Source organism: Rana temporaria, chromosome 3, assembly GCF_905171775.1.
Source record: "Rana temporaria chromosome 3, aRanTem1.1, whole genome shotgun sequence".
NCBI classification, from domain to species: domain Eukaryota; kingdom Metazoa; phylum Chordata; class Amphibia; order Anura; family Ranidae; genus Rana; species Rana temporaria.
In genome coordinates, this window is record NC_053491.1 from 88926423 (window position 1) to 88949207 (window position 22785).

The 22785-nt window shown below is 44.4% G+C and overlaps 1 protein-coding gene across 14 annotated transcripts in view; it reads left to right on the forward strand.

The window, feature by feature from the left end:
• The window catches only part of AP3B2 (adaptor related protein complex 3 subunit beta 2), a 129038-nt gene that overhangs the window by 54045 nt on the left and 52208 nt on the right, over positions 1-22785 (forward strand). For all 14 annotated transcript variants that reach the window (XM_040342904.1, XM_040342905.1, XM_040342906.1 and 11 more), the window contains exons 9-14: positions 942-1039; positions 10661-10715; positions 12186-12257; positions 13007-13069; positions 15856-15988; positions 19520-19629. In XM_040342904.1, coding sequence (XP_040198838.1) covers positions 942-1039; positions 10661-10715; positions 12186-12257; positions 13007-13069; positions 15856-15988; positions 19520-19629 — 531 coding nt within the window. The remainder of the gene's footprint in view (positions 1-941; positions 1040-10660; positions 10716-12185; positions 12258-13006; positions 13070-15855; positions 15989-19519; positions 19630-22785) is intronic.

The window sequence follows — 22785 nt, forward strand, 5'->3', positions numbered from 1 at the left end:
TGTACGAGGCTTAAGAGTGTGGAAAATCAAACAATAAAAAGCTGAAAGAATTACTAACCCACTCTGCCTAGAACTACCTGCTACCTCCCTGAGTTACAAACATCCAACTTACAGGGCCACCATCAGGAATTATGGGGCCCCTTACACAGCTTCAGGCATGAGCACCGGGGGGGGGGGGGTCCCCTGAGGACCTCTGGTCCCTTTATTATTAATAATAATAATATTATATATATAAAAAATAAAAGAAATAAAAAAAAATATAAAAAAAAAAAGATTCTCCGGGCCCCTGGGGACCTCCGGACCTTTAAAAAAAAAATTGGCCCTTTAATAAAAAATAAAATAAAAATATATTAAAAAAAATATAGATTTTTTTATAAAAATACATTTTAAAAAGGGGGGGTTTCCATCTGAGGCCCTGGCAACCTCCGGACCCCTAAAAAAAAAAATGTTTTTCTTTTTTTTTTTTAAGGGGGTTGTCATCCGGGCCCCTGGGGACCTCTGGGCCCCTTACAGGTGTACTACCTGTACCCCCCCTGATGGCGGCCCTGCCAACTTACATACGACTCATACTTAAGAACAGAGGCAGCGTTTTCTTGTGAAAAAAAAAAGAACAGAGGCAGCGTGACGTCACGCTGGTCCCGGGAAACAGCCAGGTGGCCATCTTGCTGCTCACCATATGCTGCCACTTACTGTCTGGCGGACCTGTCAGCAATCCCACATCACTGCATGGCCCTTCCCTATGCTATCCAAAATGTAAAAAAAAATTGGGGCTGGAGTTACTCCTAAAAAATTTACCTGTTCCAACTTACATACAAATTCAATTGAAGAACAAGCCATCAGAATCTATCTTGTTCATAACCCGGGGGCTGCCGGTACATTATATGTCAAATGTAATGTTTAGTAATTGAGAGTTTCAACAAAGTTCTAATAATGTTTTGCAGGTTGTCATGGCAGTGGCTCAGCTATATTTTCATCTTGCACCGAAAGCAGAAGTTGGAGTGATAGCAAAGGCTTTGGTTCGATTGCTACGTAGTCACAGGTATTAGAGCAAATTTGGTCAATGATACGCTTAACAATGAATCCTGCTTTTTTTTCTATTTTATGTCAGTACTTACCTGTAAGATGCATGTCTGTATTATGTATTGCTGCATTTAACTTTTTTGGATCAACATTTCATTCTAACAGGACCACTTACCCTTAAGGCCCATATACGCGATCTGACTTTTCGACATCAACGGTCCGACGGACATGTTTTATCTGACAATCCGACCGTCTGTATGCTCCATCGGACAATTGTTGTTGGTTTTTCATCGGACAAATGTTCACTGTGAATGCTTTCAAACTTTTTTCGACAGCAAATGTCTGATGGAGGATAATCCGATCGTGTGTACACAAGTTCCATCGGACTAAAGTCCAAAGTACAAACACGTATGCTCAGAACCAATACTAAACATCAGCCAACAATAGCAGAAGTTGCCCAAAGGGTGGCGGTAAAGAGCTGAAAAACCACATGATTTGGTAAAAGTTGGCTAAAAATGTTCTGGTGTGTGTATGCATACCAAGTTTACGGCCAACTCCCCTTCGGACAAAAATCCACGGAAAAGTCAGATGGAAGTCCGATCGTGTGTATGAGGCTTTAGACTTTGGGTGACTGCACACTATGTGGGAGTCAACCACACTTTAGAGCAGTCTTCTCAACCTTTTTAACATGGAGGAACCCTTAAAATAAAGTTTTGGTCCCAGGAACCACCCGATAATAATTAATATCATTACAGCTCATGGTACATTACCATGATGGTCAGGGGGAAGAGCGCTCCTTACATTTGTGGTCACATAAGTTAACAACACCCCAAATGCAGTCTGTTTGCCTGCACCAGATCGCATGGTACAATAGTACCATGCGATCGTGTCACACATAGCTAGATTCAGGTAGGGGCGCGCAACTGTAAGGCGGCGTAGTGTATTTACGATACGCCGCCTTAAGTCAGAGAGGCAAGTACTGTATTCTCAAAGTACTTGCCTCCTAACTTACGGCGATGTAGCGGAAAATGCGGCGGGCGCAAGCGCGCCTAATTCAAAATAGGCTGAGGGGGCGTGTTTTATGATAATTTGCTTTGACCTGACGTGATTGACGTTTTTTTGGAACGGCACATTCGCCGTCCGCCTACATTTCCCAGTGTGCATTGCGGCTAAGTCGCACGGTCCTATTGATTTCGACGTGGACGTAAATTGTGTAGGGGGTTATCCTCAAAAGAGATACTCCGACTTAACTGCTGTTCAGTCTGTGTGTAACTTTGGAAACGATCCTCAAAAGGCTTTTTCCAAAGTTAGACAGAAGATCCGGCATGTGTAATTGAATTACACTGCCGAATCTTAGGATGCAGTACCGCATCCGCCGCTGGGGGCATTTCGAGTCGAAATGCCGTTGCTAGTATGCAAATTAGCACTTAAGGCGATCCACAAAGCTTTCTAGCTTCCTTTTTGCGCCGTAAGTGTTATTTTGCAAGTGTAAAATTAGGGCTCGTTCTACAAAGTGTAAAGTTAGTCACACCTTGTAAAGGCCCATTCCAGCGACGGCATTTGGTATGCTTTCCCGAGGGAGAACTCCACGTCAATTTGTAAAAACAAAACCGGCATGGGTTCCCCCCCAGGAGCATACCAGGCCCTTAGGTCTGGTATGGGTTGTAAGGGGACCCCCCCTACGCCGAAAAATCGACGTAGGGGTCCCCCTACAATCTATACCAGACCCGTATCCAAAGCACGCTACCCGGCCGGCCAGGAAGGGAGTGGGGACGAGCGAGCGCCCCCCCCCCCCTCCTGAGCCGTGCCAGGCCGCGTGCCCTCAACATGGGGGGGTTGGGTGCTCTGGGGCAGGGGGGCGCACTGCGGGCCCCCCCACCCCAGAGCACCCTGTCCCCATGTTGATGAGGACAGGACCTCTTCCCGACAACCCTTGCCATTGGTTGTCGGGGTCTGCGGGCGGGGGCTTATCGGAATCTGGGAGTCCCCTTTAATAAGGGGGCCCCCAGATACCGGCCCCCCACCCTAAGTGAATGGATATGGGGTACATCGTACCCCTATCCATTCACCTGGAGGCAAAAAGTAAAAGTTAATAAACACACAACACAAGGCTTTTTAAAATATTTTATTATTCTGCTCCGGACGCCCCCCCTGTCTTCGTTATTAGCTCTTTTACCAGGGGGGGCTTCTTCTTCCACTCTCCGGGGGTCTTCTCCGCTCTCCGGGGGGGGTTTCTTCTTCCGCTCTCCGGGGGGGGGCTTCTCCGGACTCCGGGGGGCTTCTTCCATCTTCTCCCCTCTTCCGCTCTTGACTCGGCGAACCCCGGTTCTTCTGCAGCTCTCCGGTGCCTTCTTCTTCAGCGCTGGCTGCCTGCTATGTTTGTGTGTTAGCTCGATTTCAAACAGGCAGCCGGCGCGGTCTTCTGTGGCGTCAGGGTCTTCTGGTCTTCTGTTCTTCCGATGTTGCCTCGTCGCCTGTTGTCGCTGTAATGATGGAAGCGCGCCTTGCATCCCATTTATATAGGCATCACCGTCCCATCATGCTCCGGTAGGTACCCACGTGGTGGGTGCCTACCCACGTGCACCCACCACGTGGGTACCTACCGGAGCATGATGGGACGGTGATGCCTATATAAATGGGATGCAAGGCGCGCTTCCATCATTACAGCGACAACAGGCGACGAGGCAACATCGGAAGAACAGAAGACCAGAAGACCCTGACGCCACAGAAGACCGCGCCGGCTGCCTGTTTGAAATCGAGCTAACACACAAACATAGCAGGCAGCCAGCGCTGAAGAAGAAGGCACCGGAGAGCTGCAGAAGAACCGGGGTTCGCCGAGTCAAGAGCGGAAGAGGGGAGAAGATGGAAGAAGCCCCCCGGAGTCCGGAGAAGCCCCCCCCCGGAGAGCGGAAGAAGAAACCCCCCCCGGAGAGCGGAGAAGACCCCCGGAGAGTGGAAGAAGAAGCCCCCCCTGGTAAAAGAGCTAATAACGAAGACAGGGGGGGCGTCCGGAGCAGAATAATAAAATATTTTAAAAAGCCTTGTGTTGTGTGTTTATTAACTTTTACTTTTTGCCTCCAGGTGAATGGATAGGGGTACGATGTACCCCATATCCATTCACTTAGGGTGGGGGGCCGGTATCTGGGGGCCCCCTTACTAAAGGGGACTCCCAGATTCCGATAAGCCTCCGCCCGCAGACCCCGACAACCAATGGCAAGGGTTGTCGGGAAGAGGTCCTGTCCTCATCAACATGGGGACAGGGTGCTCTGGGGTGGGGGGGCCCGCAGTGCGCCCCCCTGCCCCAGAGCACCCAACCCCCCCATGTTGAGGGCACGCGGCCTGGCACGGCTCAGGAGGGGGGGCGCTCGCTCGTCCCCACTCCCTTCCTGGCCGGCCGGGTAGCGTGCTTTGGATACGGGTCTGGTATGGATTGTAGGGGGACCCCCTACGTCAATTTTTCGGCGTGGGGGGGTCTCCTTACAACCCATGCCAGACCTAAGGGCCTGGTATGCTCCTGGGGGGGGAACCCATGCCGGTTTTTTCTTTGAAAATTGGCATGGAGTTCTCCCTCAGGAATGCATGCCGCTGTCATTTTTTTTTTTCCCCGACGCAACTTTAAGCCGCCGCGATCCTCAAAACTCGGCGTAACGTAACTTCGCGCATGCGCAGTACGGCCGGCGCGGGAGCGCGCCTCATTTAAATGGGACTCGCCCCATTTGAATAGGAACGCCTTGCGCCGGCGGAATTTTAGTTACACAGCCTGAAATTTCTAGATAAGTGCTTTGTGGATCAGGCACTTAGGTAGAAACTTTAAGGCAGTGTAACTTAAATTGGATTTTTTAAGTTACGTCAGGTTTTTGTGGATCTGGCCCGTAAATCCCTATTCACAGATGACTTACGCAAACGACGTAAAATTTTCGAATTTCGAAGTGGGAACGGCGGCCATACTTTAACATTACTATTCCAACTATTTAATGGAATAACTATACGCCTGAAAATGCCTTACGTAAACGGCGTATCTGTACTGCGTCGGCCGGGCGTACGTTCGTGAATAGGCGTATCTAGTGATTTACATATTCTACGCCGACCGCAATGGAACTTGCAGTGCACTTGTAGTGCAAAGTGAATTTGCCTTTTGTAAATAACCCCAAAAGTCTGTATTGTCCAGTGCACGCCAGCTTTTCAAACCTTCATAGCAGTGGGTACTATGGTGGAGAAATAATGAGTGACACTATCATGAGATGAGAGGGCGATGCTAAAGCATGTTGATTGCAGTATATAGAGTATATGTACTGACTTACATAGAGGCAAAGAAGTGTCACCAGTACACCATGTAAAACCAAATGTGGAACTTTTATTTGTCACAGACAACAAACTGACATTTCAGGGCCACTGAGGACTCTCTTCTCAGGCAGCAGTCTAAAGGCCCGTACACATGTAGCGCCTGTGTACTTTCAGTACAGGTGCTATGTCAAATTTAAAGGGGAATAAGAGAGTTATTTTGCTCTCATTCATTATGATTCGTTAAATTAGGTTTCTGTCCGGCTGTACTGTCCTGTGGGTTCATTTTGTGTTCTAAAGGTACTGTTCCATCTTTGGATAGCAGGTGGCGCCAGAGGGGTCCAGGGAAGAGACGCCTCTTGCCAGCAGCCAATCAGAGGAGTTTCTCCCTCGCGGGGCATGCTGGGGGAGGGTACTTCTAGGGCGGACGCCATTTTGTGGGGTCTTCGCTTGTTCCTGGTCCCGGGTGCGGCACCCACCTTTAGGGTGTGCGCACATCACGGGCCCCGGCGAGATGGCCTACCAGGCCGGAGCGCACGTGCTACGCGGAGTTCCCAGTTCTGGGCCCTCAAGGCCCGGAGCACCTAAAGCTGCAAAGGGGCCCTAATGACTTACTGGGTCCGAACACTTCATGAGGAAGATCCCAAGTGACTTGTGCTGTTCGGTAGGGAGTCGGTCTGAGGTGAGCCCGGAGGCAGGCAAGCCAACAGGGCCTAGACAATCCATCAGGGATCACGGTGACTGTACACTGACAGTTTGCTCGATGGCAACCTGTTAGTCGGTGACCATACGGAAAAGCTACCAGTGGGAGATTCAGGCAAATTGTATTTACTGAGAGGATTCGCTCTACCATCCATGTTCCTGAGTACTGGCCTGTGGCAGAGGTCCGCTCCTAATCCTAATTCTACTAGAGCCAAGTCAGTGGCAGAGACTTGTTCCTTCTCAGGCCTCGTACACACGACCGAGTTTCCCCGGCAAAAACCAGCAAGAAACATGCTGGGAGATATTTTTTTGCCGAGGAAACCGGTCGTGTGTACATTTTCATCGAGGAAACTGTGGAGAAACTCGACGAGCCAAAAAGAGAGCAAGTTCTCTATTTCCTCGACGGGAATGGAGAAACTTGCCTTGTCGAGTTCCTCGACAGCCTAACAAGGAACTCGACGAGGAAAACGATGTGTTTCGCCCGTCGAGTTCCTCGGTCGTGTGTACGAGGCTTCAGAAGTTCTAAGTGATACTCTGGCTGCCAGGTCAGTTAGAGAGGGCTGTCCAGGTACACTTTACCCACTCCGGCTGGAGTGGCGACGTGAGTTAAAGTCCTATTGGAGGCAGGACTATCTATAGGCCTGAAACTGCAAATTCTCCTTTCACCAACCTATCTCTATCTACCTCAAGTTGACTGTTTGCCATGTTGGGCAAGTAAATAAAGCACAGAAAACGACACCCTGCTGTTTTGACATTTCGTTACTGCTCCATCATCTGTATCATCATCCCTAGACACATGACAGAGGTAACCTAATTATGCCGTCCCAATCTAACCAACGGCTCCTGAGGGGGTAGCGCTACACACACAATATGAAAATCAGATGGAAAAATTCATACGACGAGTTGTCTGCCAACATTTGTTCGTCTGAAAATCAAGGCGTGTGTACGAGGCTTAAGGAAAGGGTCCTGAGTGGCCTTGAATTGTCGCATTGTTGTTTATGACAAAAAATGTCCAAATATGATGTTGCATAGTGTGCTTGTGACACTTTGCTTCTTTGGTCGCTACATAGAGATATGCAATCTGTATGTTTTTTTGGCACCTTTGGGTGTTAACAGTTCTGTTGTCGCTGATATAAATAAACCTGTTCTGTATGTGTTGGATTTACCGCCTGCTCTGTTAGATAATAAACACGTCTATGCAGAAAACAGAGCAATGAAGGAACGCCCATAGCATCTTGCTGATAGCACAGTCTTGTGATTGCTGCACTGTCCGCTGTAAACTGATTATTTGCCGGGGAATCACCCAGACATAGAACTGTCACTAGTCTGCTATCACTTGGACTGTTGGGTTTCCTGTTAAAGTTGCAGGTTTCCAAGCTGCTGATCATCTTTCACTGATCTGGAAAGGGAAACAAGATGCTGTGCTACAGTGACAGCTGTCAGTCAAATCAGGACAAAGAGGGGATCCAGCAGCTTGGAGATCTGCATGAAACTAAGCTGGTGTTCATTTCTTCATTGCATTTCTAAGCATATATAATGTCTGATTGTAAAGTTTAAACCTGCAAGCAGTGCTTTAAGTGGGCCAAAAGAGGTGCCGGTACTCTATTTTAAGCGCCGGTGCTCCCCCCCCCCCCCCCCAATACTGAACATGAAAATATATATATTTTACAAACCCTCTCTTAGACGAAACTTAACATTTGATTTTGCTGCTAAAATTACATAAACCAGCTGATGATGTCAGAAACTAAAAAAAGAGAAGATAAAATGGGCACAAAGCATGACAAGGGACAGACACCACAGAAAATAGATAGGAGAAGTATAGAATATACATATCAGTCTGTGAGCAGCCATAGCAACAAAACATCACTCACCATTAGTAAAGAATCTGTACTTCAGATCCAAAGCAAAGTCCGATGACTGATTTTTCACTTTGCTGCACCGTCCTAGGAGGGCCAGTCACCCGCTCACATCCACCACGCCGCACTGATCGCTCCTCACAGGTGCGCGGAAAGGAGTTGACGTCATCTAACGTGAGGTCAACTCCCTGCCTGCGCCTGCATGTACGGCTCAAGCCGTACTCTGCACACGGCCCGCCCCCCTCCACTAGCTGATGGCCGGCCCAGCCAATGACTTTTATGGAGGAGACGGTGCGCAATTTAATTCGCCCAGCGGCCAGCCACTACAATGCTGTAGCTAGCTCAACGCCCGGGGGCCTGATTAAAAGGTCTGTCGGGCCGTATCATCATATTCCTGGCCTGGGGCTGCGTTCCGGTACGGGAAACCCACGTACTGGACGCACGGAGAGGTGCTGGTACTCTCCAGGGCCATTTTTGGAAGTGGCGGTACTGAGTACCGCCGCGTTCCAGCCCAGTTAAAGCACTGCCTGCAAGTGTTGACGTGTGAATCTGTACACTACTGGGAGTGTGTGGTGCAAGAAGAAGATTATGGGGCAGATCCACAAAGAGAGTACGCCGGCGTATCTACTGATACGCCGGCGTACTTTCAAATTTCCCGCGTCGTATCTTTGTTTTGAATCCTCAAAACAAGATACGACGGCATTTGGGTTAGATCCGACAGGCGTACGCCTTCGGTTTTTAGATGCAATTCTTCGGCGTTCGCTGGGTGGCGTTCCCGTAGTTTTCCGCGCCGAGTATGCAAATTAGCTATTTCCAACGATCCACGAACGTACGAGCGGCCGTCGCATTCTTTTACATCGTCTCTAGTCGGCTTTTTTCGGCGTATAGTTAAAGCTGCTATCTGGTGGCGTACGCAATGTTAAGTTCCCGCGTATAATTTTAAAAATTTTATTTTGTTTGCATAAGTCGTCTGTGAATCGGGCCGGTTGTAATTTACGTCCACGTCAAAACAATGACGTCCTTGTGACGTCATTTAGCGCAATGCACGGTGGGAAATTTAGGGACGGCGCATGCGCGCATGACGCGCTTCATTTAAATGAAACACGCCCCCTACTCACCGCATTTGAATTGCGCGCCATTACGCCGCGAGAGATACACTACGCCGCCGTAACTTACGGCGCAAATTCTTTGGGGATTCGAAGCTGGGAAAAGTAAGTTACAGCGGCGTAGCGTATCTCACATACGCTGCGCCCATGCAATTGTTTGTGAATCTGCCCCTATATATACAAATCATTCCAACTGTGATCATTTTATATTTTAATAATTTGGAAGAAAGTTAAACAGTTTATAAAATCTTTAGGGCAACATATTTTTTTTTCTATAGCAATATAGAGAGGGCCCAAAGCTACTGTCATAAGATTGAGAAGGAATGTTCACATTTATGTGTAATTTATGCCAAGAATTTTTACTATTCTTAGAAATATTGGGCCAAATCCTCAAAAGAGATACGACGGAGTAACTGCTGTTACTCCGTCGTATCCCTGGTCCTAACTATGGAACTGATCCACAGAATCAGTTTTCCATAGTTAGGGAGAAGATCCGGCATGTGTAATTGAATTACACTGTCGGATCTTAGGATGCAGTACCGCATCCGCCGCTGGGGGCATTTCGCTTTGAAATGCCGCCTCGGGTATGCAAATTAGGACTTACGGAGATCCACAAAGCTTTTCTGCTTTGTTTTTTCTCCGTAAGTATTAAGTTGCATACGCAAAATTAGGGCTGCTTTTACATGGTGTAAAGTTAGTACACCATGTAAAAGCAGACCCTTCTGTCTCGCGACGCGTTTTTTTTTCGAATTTGAATTTTTTTTTCGCGCCGTATCTTTTATTTTTTTCGACGCAACTTTATTGACCCGTCGCAATCCACAAAGCCCGGCGTAAACGTAATTTCGCGCTATGCACGTCGGGAAAATGACGTCACGAGCATGCGCAGTACGGCCGGCGCGGGAGCGCGCCTCATTTAAATGGGAATCGCCCCCAGCTCATTATTAAATACTTACCTTAGAAAAAAGCTGTTGCAGCGGTCTCGGCACACCGCTGTCACGGCTGTCATCTTTCCCAGAGCTTCCATGTTCGCAGGCTCCGACGCTGTAATTGGCCGGAGCCGCGATTACGTCACTTCTGTGCATGCGTGCGGGACCAGCTCGAAAGGAGCGGCACCCATGGGCCGTTCCTTCAGAACACATGCACCAGTGAGGTCAAAGGCTGCATGCATTGGAAATATCTCCTAAACAGTACAGGTTTAGGAGATATTTTCACTACCTATAGGTAAGGCTTATTATAGGCTTACCTATAGGTAAAAGTCTGCAAAGGAAGTTTACTTCCTCTTTAATATCTGTACTAGATTCAGTATAGAATGTTGCTGATCTGACCAACTTTAAATCTTAAGATTATTATTATTATCATTATTATCATTACAGGTACTTATATAGTGCCAATATACTCAGTGCTATATATATATATATATTGTACTATGACATCAGTCCCTGCCCTCGAGGAGCTTACAATCTAAAGGGCCATACACACCGACTGAATATCGAGGGGCATCAGTTCACCAAGATATGAAACATGGTAGACAGTCATATCCCTGATATATTTCCTATACATTTTTAAATTTAATAGCTTGTTCTCAGTATTATCTTATTTGTTTTGCCTAAATTTCAAATATTCATGCTATGTTCTGTATTTTCACTGCAAATTTGTTGAATTTCACAATAAATATTTTTGTCATTTTCCTGCTAGTGAGGTACAGTATGTGGTACTGCAGAATGTGGCAACCATGTCCATCAAAAGAAGGGTAAGTGAGTCTCATTATATCCTTATTATTCATTACCTTTGCATGACCAGAGGTATTTGATGCCTAGATGCTAAGGACACATTTTGCAGTGTCAGCATGCATCAGTTAACTTGACCATAACTTTGTGACTTATTTTCAAACCTAAATCATTTTTTTATTTTTACCCATATAACCTACTTTCCATGCATTTTTGATGCAGAAAAAAAAATGCATTGTATTTTGAATGAACATCTAACTAATCTATGGTCTCTGTGTAGTTCATTTTGAGATAGTAGTCACACTTTTTTGAATGTATGGCAGTATTTTCAATGAGAGCTCTGGTCTCACAGAAGAGCTGGTAAAATAATCTAAGGCCTAGTACACACGAGAGGATTTATCCGCGGATACGGTCCACCGGACAGTATCCGCGGATAAATCCTCTCGAGGATTTCCACGGATTTGGATCCGATGGAGTGTACTCACCATCGGATCGAAATCCGCGCCGAAATCCCCTCGCGATGACGTGTCGCGCCATCGCCGCGATGATGACGCGGCGACGTGCGCGACGCTGTCATAAAAGGAATTCCACGCATGCGTCGAATCATTACGACGCATGCGGGGGATCCCTTCGGACGGATCGATCCGGTGAGTCTGTACAGACCACCGGATTGATCCGCGGGAGACAATTCAAGCGGATAGATTTGTAGACATGTCTACAAATTTTATCTGCTGGAATTGGGAAATTTTCGCGGATAAATATCCGCAGGAATGTACACACCATAGAATCTATCCGCTGAAACCGATCCGCTGAGATTTTTCAGCGGATGGATTCTATCGTGTGTACGGGGCCTAAGTATAAGCAATTAGTACATTGACTGTTTTCTTTGAAATGGAGAGCTAACATACAACCTATGACCTAAAACTGCATAGGTGTGAATCCAGCCTTAAGGGACACAGACTAAAAAGAAAAACCTGACAGGGTTATGCTGGCCATACACTAGTAGAATTTCCAAAGAGAATATTCCTACAAAAATTCTTTGTATATTCAATGAATTGACGAATATCTTTCTAAAATTTCTCTTGCTTTTAACATTCAGTTTTTAAAACAAATGTAATTTCTGAACGAAAACCACATACGCTGTCTGAAAATTTGTTTGGTTGAAAAAAGTTTTCCATTTTGAACCTTCAAATTTTCGATAGCGGCGCTTTACCGCCAACGCCGCCAATGCCTCAGTGTAAAAGCAGCCATGTCCACTTTAATGACTGTATAGATCTGTGAGTTGTTGGATGGATATACTGTAATGTCTGAGTCTAGTTATAATTTAAATTTAAATTATTTCCTCTATGTAATTGAATTATAATGTATTTAAATTGTGTGTTGTTAGTTCATATATTTACCTAAAAGTGCATGTGATACATAGTGTGATATGATAGCTTGTAATCTATACTTTATACTATAGTGCTCATTCATGTTCTGATGCCTTTTCACAGGGGATGTTTGAACCATATTTGAAAAGTTTCTACATTCGATCTACTGACCCGACACAAATTAAGATTTTAAAGGTAATTGTAAAACAACTGTTCTCTATGTGCCCTGATCACACCACGACACGTATCACGTGCAGATCTTTTCTGTGCAGGAATCTGAAACATGTATAAAATTCACTGAAACGCATGGAATATGATGTAAACTCGTGTCTCTGCAAGTGAAATCTGTGTGTCAGTTTCCATCAGTTTTGCTGCCTGTATGGTGTGAATGAGGCCTGAGAAACACGAAGAGACAATTGCATAAAAAGAGTCATTTTTTTGTAAATGAAACAGACTCTGGTTGGTTGCTGTGTAGGTCTGTATGTGTAGGTCTGTATGTGTAGGTCGTGCGTGGTCTGTCAGCAAAAGTTATAGCGTCTACAAAATAGGGGACTGTTTTATGTCATTTTTATAAAAAAATTTTTTTTTTTTTAGTAATGGCGGCGATCAGCGATTTTTATCGTGAGTGCAACATTATGGCGGACACAATGGACACTTTTGACACCATTTTGGGACCATTGTGATTTTTACAGCGATCAGTGCTATAAAAATGCAATGATTACTGTAAAAATGACACTGGCAGTGAAGGGGTTAATCTGTAGGGGGCACTGAAGGTGTTAAGTGTGACCTGTTTTATTCAACGATACTATACTATTGAGAGATATTATGATTAAAAATACGGGTACAGTAAATAACAATGGTAAATATTTAAGTATCACAAAAGTGAAATGACAAATATAATTGGCACTAATAAGAATACAATCTCTATTTCTGTTCCTGTGCAGCTGGAGGTGTTGACAAATCTGGCAAGCGAAACCAACATTTCCACCATACTACGAGAGTTTCAAGTAAGTGCAGAATTATTACAGAAAATTGTGTCTGATGTCTTTTCTAAAGCTGGAAAAGCTATACACAGTGTAAAGTAGTACAAACGGCAAAGGTGATGGAGAAAGTGCTGTAATCCATAGCAATCATGTCTGCCTACCAATCACTTTGCACCATTCACATTTGTGTTGGATCCTATCTAATTGTTTCCTATGGTTTACTGCACATTGAACACTGTTCAAAAGGTCCATACACACGATCGGACTTTCCGACAACAACGGTCTGACGGACATGTTTTTTCAGACAATCCGACCGTCTGTATGCTCCATCGGACAATTGTTGTCGGAATTTCCACGGACAAATGTTCGCTGTGCATGCTCTCAAACTTTCCTACAACAAATGTGTTGCGTCGGATTATCCGATCGTGTGTACACAAGTCCATCGGACTACAATCCAAAGTACAAACACGCATTCTCCAAACCAATGCTAAACATCAGACAACAATAGCAGAAGATGCCCAAAGGGTGGCGATAAAGAGCTTAAAAAACACGTGATTTGGTGAATGTTGGCAGAAAATGTTCTGCCGTGTGTATGCAGAACAAGTTCACGGCCGACGCCCCTTCGGACAAAAATCCAAGGAAAAGTACCATGGAAGTCCAATCGAGTGTATGAGGCTTTGGCCTGACTAATGAAGGAATATTGTCATACATGTATGTATATATCCAAATAATGTTCAAACAGACGTGTTTGTGTACAGTGATGAATATTAAAGTGCTCAAACAGAGCTTCCCTTTTAAATAGTGATCTCTTATTCTTCAATAAGGTGCTATTAGCTCATATAATAATTAAAAGTCCATAAATAATCCACAATTATTTCCTGTGTTGAAATACTCTGCTTATCCCTTCACCTGTCACAGATAACCTCCTATTCCAAAACCGCGTCACCACACCACGTGTTCAAGGCTCACAGAACTCTCACCTAAAAAGGAGTTCCGCCTAGGGAAAAAAAATTAAAAGTCAGCAGCTACAAATACTGTAGCTGCTGACTTTTAATTTTTGGACACTTACCTGTCCAGGGAGACCGCAGTGTCAGCACCCCAACCGGCTGGTTCCCTACTGCGCATGCGCGAAGCTTACTGCGCTTTCTAATTGGCCCGGCGGCGGAGGAGGGGGCGGAACTTCGAATAGATGGCACCACGGCGCTGTCTCCTGGAATTGGGGAGGGGAACCTGTCAAAAACAGGTCCCTGTTCCCTCCTCCCCCCTGCAAGGTGCCAAATGTGGCACCGGAGGGGGAAGAGGAAGCAAATAAGCGGAGGTTCCACTTTTGGGTAGAACTCCACTTTAAAGTGGGAGTTCACCCTAAAAAAAAAATGTTAACATTAGATTCATGCTCATTTTGTCTAGGGGAATCGGGTAGTTTTTTTAAAAACGAAGCAGTACTTACCGTTTTAGAGAACGATCTTCTCCGCCGCTTCCGGGTATGGTCTTAGGGACTGGGCGTTCCTATTGACAGTCTAACGACAGGCTTCCGACGGTCGAATCTATCGCGTCACGAGAAGCCGAACGTCGGCGCGGCTCTATACGGCGCCTGCGCACCGACGTTCAGGTACTTTCGGAAAATCGTGACTCGATAGATGCGACCGTCGGAAGCCTGTCAGATGACTGTCAATCAAATAGGAACGCCCAGTCCCGCAGCCCATACCCGGAAGCAGCGTAGAAGATGTATCTCTAAAACGGTAAGTACGACTTCGATTTTAAAAATACTACCCGATTCCCCTCGACAAAATGAGCCTCAATCTAATCTTAAACATTTTCATTTCCGGGTGAACCTTCACTTTAACCACATATCAATTAGACCTTATAACGATATATTGTATTCCCTATTCTTTAAATAGGCATCTCTTTCTTCTCCTATTCACTGGTGTCCCTCTCTAGATTACTCCTCCTTAATATGCAGTATGTGGATATGGCTCCTCCTTAAAAACCTCTCTCCATATGCGTTACGTCACTTCACATGTGACCTTATCAGGGTTCTTGTGGGAACACAAATCAGTGATTGCAGCACACTTTCAGGTCACATTTGAGTATATATATTTAAAAAACAACATCAGTATGAGCATGGTTTGTAAGGATAACACATTATTTAAGAGATTGGGAAGTGCAATATGTGTGGCCATTGTGTGAATCTGAAACATCAGCAGATGTGCTATTTCTATGCATGTAGTATGTGTGTAAGTGTAGTACAAATAGTGAATTCAGTATCAAAGTATTAGATGAGCTGAATGCCATCATTAACCTGTTCATGTCCTCTACTAGCACATCCATTTTCCAGTAAGGTGGACCTTAACACCCCAGGTAGTACAATCTACTGTTTTTTACAAGGCTGGAAATTATCCCTACTTATAAAAAATAAACTATATTACCAAAAGTAGTGGGGTGCCTGCCTTTACACTCACAAACTTTAATGGCATCCCAGTCTTAATCCACAGGGTTCAATATTTTGTGTTTGCCCACCCTTTGCAGTTATAACAGCTTCAACTCCTCTGGTAAGGCTGTCCACAAGGTCTAGGAGTGTGTCTATGGGAATGTTTGACAGGAAAAACTTGACAGGTTGGTTGTGCACAAGTCGATTGATAGGCCAGCTAGCCCACACATGGATTGAAATTCAATCAGTCCCTGCTGAAGCGGCCGAATCTTGATCTTGACATAAACAAGTATACATCGCCTATGCAGATAAAGAGTGGCAGTTCTGTAATTAGCTCTGAGATTCATAGATCTTGATTATTTTCACCCTTTTATTATTGCAGACATACATCCGCAGTATGGACAAAGATTTTGTGGCTGCAACGATACAGGCTATTGGTCGATGCGCCACTAATATTGGTAAAGTTCGAGACACCTGCCTCAATGGACTTGTTCAACTTCTCTCAAACCGGGATGGTAAGATAAAAGAAACATTTATTATGCTAATCGGCTGTAAGAAATATGTTTTTGTCCCAAATGATAATTGGTTATTGTTCAGTAAAAGGTTCTTATTCTTAAGTGCTAACTTTTAGGTGCAGCAACCAATCAAAGTCCATTTTGTACTGGTCTGACTATAGCAGGATGAATTCTGATCAGTTGCTATAGATTCAGGTAGGAGCTGGTAGAAGGTAGTACACCTTGCATGGGAGCAGGCATTTGAACCTCTGGGAAAGTGTTGGATTCTGTAGGATCTTCTTTGATGTGAAGCATCTGAGCCATAGCGCATGGAGATTCGGACCTTTGCTGGAAGAAAACTTTACTTGCTGGACCTCCATGAATTTTAATTCATTAACCCTTAGGCAGGGCCGATCCGCCCTATAGACTCACTATGCAAGGCGCTTAGGGCCCCGCAAAGCTGGTAAGGGTTCCCCAAATTACTAGAGGCCCCGCCTGGTGAGAAGTCATTTCGCCCCCTCACCCCGCTTCTCAACTCGCTGGCTGCATGGGAGAAGAGGTAAGAAGTCAGCACCCCCCGCTTCTCAATTTAATGTAAGATGTAATTTCCGACAGCAGAACACCCCCTCCCCCCGCTTCTCAACTTTCTTTAATGTGACATGTCACTGTCGTCAGCGCCCCCTGCTTCTCATTTTTAATGTGCCATGTCATTTTGCTTAGGGCCCCAGGTAGGTCAGGATCGGCACTGCCCTTAGGGGTCTATTTTTAAAGCAATGAATGTCACTTTCACCAGATGTTCTCAGGTGGGGAATCAATCATTCAAAACACATGTACCTGGAAAATTCACCTGCAGAGAATGTTTGCTGAAAGTTAGATTCACTACCGTGCAGAGCCACAAATTAAAGTGATGCTAATCTTTGTTTTTTAAAGAAATTCTTTTCAAGTATGTATTCTTAATTCAAAAAGTATTTTCTGCTCCTCCAAATCTCCAAAATCCTTTTTTTTTGCTGCTGTGATTTGACTTTCTATTATTCTCTATGGTCTCACTGTATATAAGAGTGTAGCCACCCTCTCTTCCTCACTCTTGAGATGGACTATGGGATTTGTAGTGTCAATAGAGCAGTGTATATGACTGCAACTAATGTACACTGCTCATTCCAGACTAAGGCCACTTTCATATTGAGGTGCTTTATGGGCATTTTAGTGCTAAAAAATTACACCTGCAAAGTGCCTGTAAAGCGCCTCTCCTGTCACTCCAGTGTGAAAACCTGAGTGCAGAAAAAAAATATACCATTTCTAAACGCTTTACCGCTACCGCCCCCACCACCTCAGTGTGAAAGTGCCCTAAAGGAAGTGAGGAGGAAAAAGAGAGGTTCAGAAGTTCACAGAGGATATTACATGGAGGCAGAAAAACACAGTAATGCCCCATACACACGTGCAGGATTTCCGACAGGAAAAGCTCCCATCGGAAATCTCGAGGGGAAAGCCGAGAACCTGCTGGGTCAGTCTTTCCCCCTACACACGGCCGGTTTTCCCGACATAGGAAAACTGCCAAAAACCACTGGCCAAAAGTCCGCCGGCGGGAATAAAGAGAGCTGGTTCTCTTTTTTTTGTCCGGCGGTTTTTGGACAGTTTTCCCGTCGGAAAAACTTTGAGGAGCATACACAAGGCTTTAGAAACATGGTAAAAAAAAAACATTTTGATAGATGCTATGCGTCCTAACCATGAAATTTGATGGTTTTTCTATGTTTCAAGAAGAGACTTCAAGTAACAAATAATAGATGGAATATTAGCATTATTAAGGGAATCGTAAGAAGCGATAATATTAATGCCTAAATAAGACAAGGCAAAGTCTTCCCAGGGAAAAGGAAAATGTGTTTTGATGAATAATATTGGCATTTGACATATTAATGTTCAGGGCTTTAGATTTAAAATCATTTATGTAAAGACCAGAATTTTTTTCAAAGGCAACTAGTTCTAGATTTAGATTGGGTAAAGCAAAAAGGCCGATTTTATGATAATAACTTGCAATATCTAAACCTTTAATATGTTATTTTTCATCAAAATTGCAAGAGGTTCAATCGCTAATGGAAACATTAGTGGGGATAAAGGCAGGGGTGTATTTAGGTATTGTGCTGCCCTAGGCCTGACTAAACTTGTGTACCCCCTAATTTAAATATGACCCACCCCTTCCTGTCAAGGCCACACCCCTTGCTGTTTAAGACCCGCCCTTCACTAAAACAAAGTGTTGCCTATAGTTCTACTTTAGGCACGAAATTATGCAAATTTTATGGAGAGGACTAAGAAGATATAACCATGCCAATGGTGCAGCAGAAAATACATAGCACAGTGAGGAAGGTTTGTGGTTCAGGATAATAGGACAGTCAAAATAGAAGCTCCCCCCCCCCCCACAGTTGCGGCTGCTAATTTGTCTCTCTGTCCAGTACACCCCATAAGACTGGCGCTACACTAACAGTGTAGCGCAAGCCGACGGAGACTCTTTCCATGCTGCCCTCCTGCAACGTGCTGCCCTAGGCCAGGATACAGCCCTTGATAAAGGGCATCCCTGTCTAGTGCCTCTTTGGATCGCAAAGGGGAGCGATCGAAATCCAGCGTATTGTACAAATGCTTTTGGTTTATCGTAGAGAGAATTAATCCAATTGCAAAAGTGAGGACCGAAGACCCATTTTTTAAGAAGTAAATGTAAGTATGGCCAGAGGACAATATCAAATGATTTCCTAATATCATACAAATATAAAACCTACAAAACATCCCAAAAAGGTCCCCAGCAGGAGTGTAAGTTTGTAAGTCGGAACAGGTACATTTTTAAAGTGTAGCTCCAACCCAAAAAATTATTTTAAATGTTTTTTTGGGTAGCATAGGGAAGGGTTACCACCCCTGTAACATTTGTTTTGCTGTCTCTGGCTGTACAGAAGATTTCACCTCGCTTTCTGTCCCTGTGACAATTGGATTTTGAAAAATTTGGGTTGTTGTGGAAACAAGGGTTGGTGATAAAGCTTCAGTGGAGACATCTTTTTCCCAGGATAATGCTTACAGGAGTAAATTTCCCTTCCTAGGGTAGATTTCCTATAACTTCCTGTTGTCTCCCTTCGTTTTTAAGTAGAAGTTGTTTTTTAAGTCGGATGTTTGTAACCCGGGGACCGCCTGTACATGTTAGGCCTTGTACACACGACCGAGTTTCTCGGCAAAAACCAGCAAGAAACTTGCTGGGAGATATTTTTTTGCAGAGGAAATCGGTCGTGTGTACATTTTCGTCGAGGAAACTGTCGAGAAACTCGACGAGCCAAAAAGAGAGCAAGTTCTCTATTTCCTCGACGGGAATGGAGAAACTTGCCTTTTCGAGTTCCTCGACAGCCTGACAAGGAACTCGACGAGCAAAATGATGTGTTTCGCCCGTCGAGTTCCTCGGTCGTGTGTACGAGGCTTAATAACCCTGATAAAAGGAGCAAAAGTCTGTGTAAAAATGACTTTAGCAAATCAACCATATAGTTACATGTTTTACTCTATGCTCTCTTTTTATTTCTATTGCAGAACTTGTTGTGGCCGAATCAGTCGTAGTTATCAAGAAACTGCTACAAATGCAGCCGGCACAGCATAGTGAGATTATCAAACACATGGCGAAGCTTACAGATAATATTCAGGTATGTAAGATTTACAGAGCAGACATGGAAAGTCAGTTTATTATTTCTTCCAAATCTGTCAGGAAATTGTGTACAGTCCACGTGCAGAATTGTAAAAATACATGTGCAGAGACATTACTTCTCTTCTTATTCATTTCTGTAATGTACAGTATATGGATTTACTTATTTTTTAAACAGTGAATGGGCTTTGAAAACACATATATTTAAAGGGAAATCTGCCACAAGGAGACATATCTGTTACCTATCCCCCTCATCTTCTGTACACACAAATTTGTCATCTAGGGCAGTGTTTCTCAACTCCAGTCCTCAAGGCGCCCCAACAGGTCATGTTTTCAGGCTTTCCATTATTTTGCACAGGTGATTTGATCAGTTTCACAGCTTTAGTAGTTACTACAGCTGTTTCGTCGGAGGGAAATCCTGAAAACATGACCTGTTGGGGCGCCTTGAGGACTGAAGGTGAGAAACACTGATCTAGGGTACATGAACTCTGGTCTCCTCCTTGAGCTGAGCTGTCTCCATACACCCACACTTAGACCTTCAACTACTCCCCAAACCCTATTCTTTGTCCTCCAATACTGAAAATGTGTCCTTTAAGTACACACGATCGAACATGTCCGATGAAAACGGTCCGTGGACCGTTTTCATCGGACATGTCTGCTAGGGGATTTTGGTCTAATGTTTGTACACACCATCAAACCAAAATCCCCGCGGACAGACAGCGCGGTGACGTTGACGCCGCCACGTCCGCAAACCAGGAAGTAAAATGCTTCCACGCATGCGTCGAATCCATTCGGCGCATGCGGGAGATTTCGGTCCGCTGGTTAAGCGTACTAACCAGCGGACATGTCGGATGGACAGGCTTCCAGCGGACAAGTTTCTTAGCATGCTAAGAACCTTTTGTCCGCTGGAAACCTGTCCGCTAGGCCGGAAAACTGTCCGGTAGGCCCTACACACGGTCGGACATGTCCGCGGAAACTGGTCCGACGGACCAGTTTCAGCGGACATGTTCGGTCGTGTGTACAAGGCCCAAGAGCTCTCTAACACCCACACTCCTCATCCTTGTCCCCTAACTATTCTACTTCCATACTCTTCCAACAACTCTCCAGCCCCCACATTCTGTCCACTAACAGCCCTCCTACTTCTGCTTTCTGTCCACCAACAACTTTCCTACCTCACCACTTTGTCCTCCAACAACTCTCCTACTTCCACATATTTTCCTTCTACAACTCTCCAGCCACCACATTCTCTCCACTAACAGCCTTCCTAGTAGAGAAGAAAGGAACTTCCGCTCCAGTTGAGTGTACTATGCAATCAATGTCCTCTCAGAAGCGTGGGTGCAGGCAATGCATGGAGCAAAACTTGGAAAGAAAAAATTGGACAGCCGCACTTCCACAAAATCCTTTAAAAGGTGGCCTTTAATAATAAAAGAAATGGAGCACTACAAAACACAGCAGGCAGTGGGGTGTATATCTGACGCGTTTCGCACTGTAATGTCAGTGCTTAGTCATAGCTAAAACAAAATGGTACACAACTCAAATATATACACCTATACCAGACCAGTCACGTGATCCACCATCACCTGTGGCCAACCATCGCTAATGGTGTATACTCAAATAATGAGTAACGAGCGATGGTGGTCACCTGGAGGCGTGGACCACATTAATGGTCATATCACACACACATATGAAACCCAAGTAAAAATAAGAAAATTAGTAAAAAATGTTAAGAAAACGTGAAAATTGAATATAGAAAATTGTAACATGCACTGTTCTCAATACATTTTAATACATTGTATCAAATACATCTATTATCATTATTCTCTGCTGTCGGCTTCATAGAGCTTTGAGTGATTTTCACTCATGACTACATATGTGGGATCGGCCAATTTTTCGGGTCTTTCCCACATAGCATTTATTTCAATCGGGTGCATACATATGTCCTTTTTTATTGTTTGGATTTTTGCCATATATGGACATATTTTGGTCTATATACGCACCAGTATATCCACGTCTTCTTGAGAGTGACAAACACGTCACTCCTGTTTTTCACATGTTGACGTCTTTATGCTATACACACAATTAGCCTCAGCCCAATTTTCCCAATAGACTTATGACTGAACACTTTGTAGGTTTTAATATTTTTAATGCTTTAGGCTTTTCTGATTATCATGAACATTATGAATATGAGTGCACGGTGGGGATTTAGGGTAGTGTGGTTGGAGGCCGAAAGCATGGAATACACACTCTTGCTCGTGTCTCCATTCCCCATACACCTCAGATTTCCATTGCGCTCTTTCGATGTATGGATACACACATATTGGTCACCCACACCTCTGTAATTATACACATTATTATCACTGTAAGAATAACATATTTATAATCTCACTGTTTCTAGCAAATAGGCAAACGAACCATACACTTTATTTCATCACAGCTCACTATTTGAGCTTCATTATGAACACACACACATTCACACAACTTCATCATTATATATATTCTCGGAATTTGTCCTTCTTATTACACTTTCTTATTGTTCTTTTTATTCCCTATTCGCTCACACTGTTTCCTGAGTTTCCTGATGCATAATATAGACACATTTTTGATGTTTTTTTTTTTTTGTTTATATTAAAATATGTATTTTCAATATTTTCACCCATAGTTATATTTCAGTGATGCTGATCTCCTGCAGCCTCTTTACGGTAGCTTTCTGTTTACATTCATGCAATCCAACAATGGTTGAATAGCATTTCTCATTGTATGTTTCCTGATGGTGACGATAGTGGGCATGCATAATGCCACCTGTAGTCTGCATCAGAAGCCCATGTGACCAGGGTGACAAAGCAGGAACACAGCTGGGAGACAGTGGCCAAGTGTTGTCGCTCTATAAGAAGGACCTTCAAATCTTGTCATGTGATGACAACACCTATAACAAATCAAATGTTTGCTGTTTTGGGGGAACTTTCTCTTTGATAGTACATTTTTATAGCCATCTCTCCTGTAGTTACTTGTACACATCTTTAAGTGGTTGTAAATCCTTACATATACCTAGTGAAGTGACTGGCCTCAGGTGATGCACAGAGATGAAACAAATCCTCCTACATAACTTGTACATCCATTAAGTGTAAAATTTACAAAGGACCCCTCAGCTCTGAAAAGA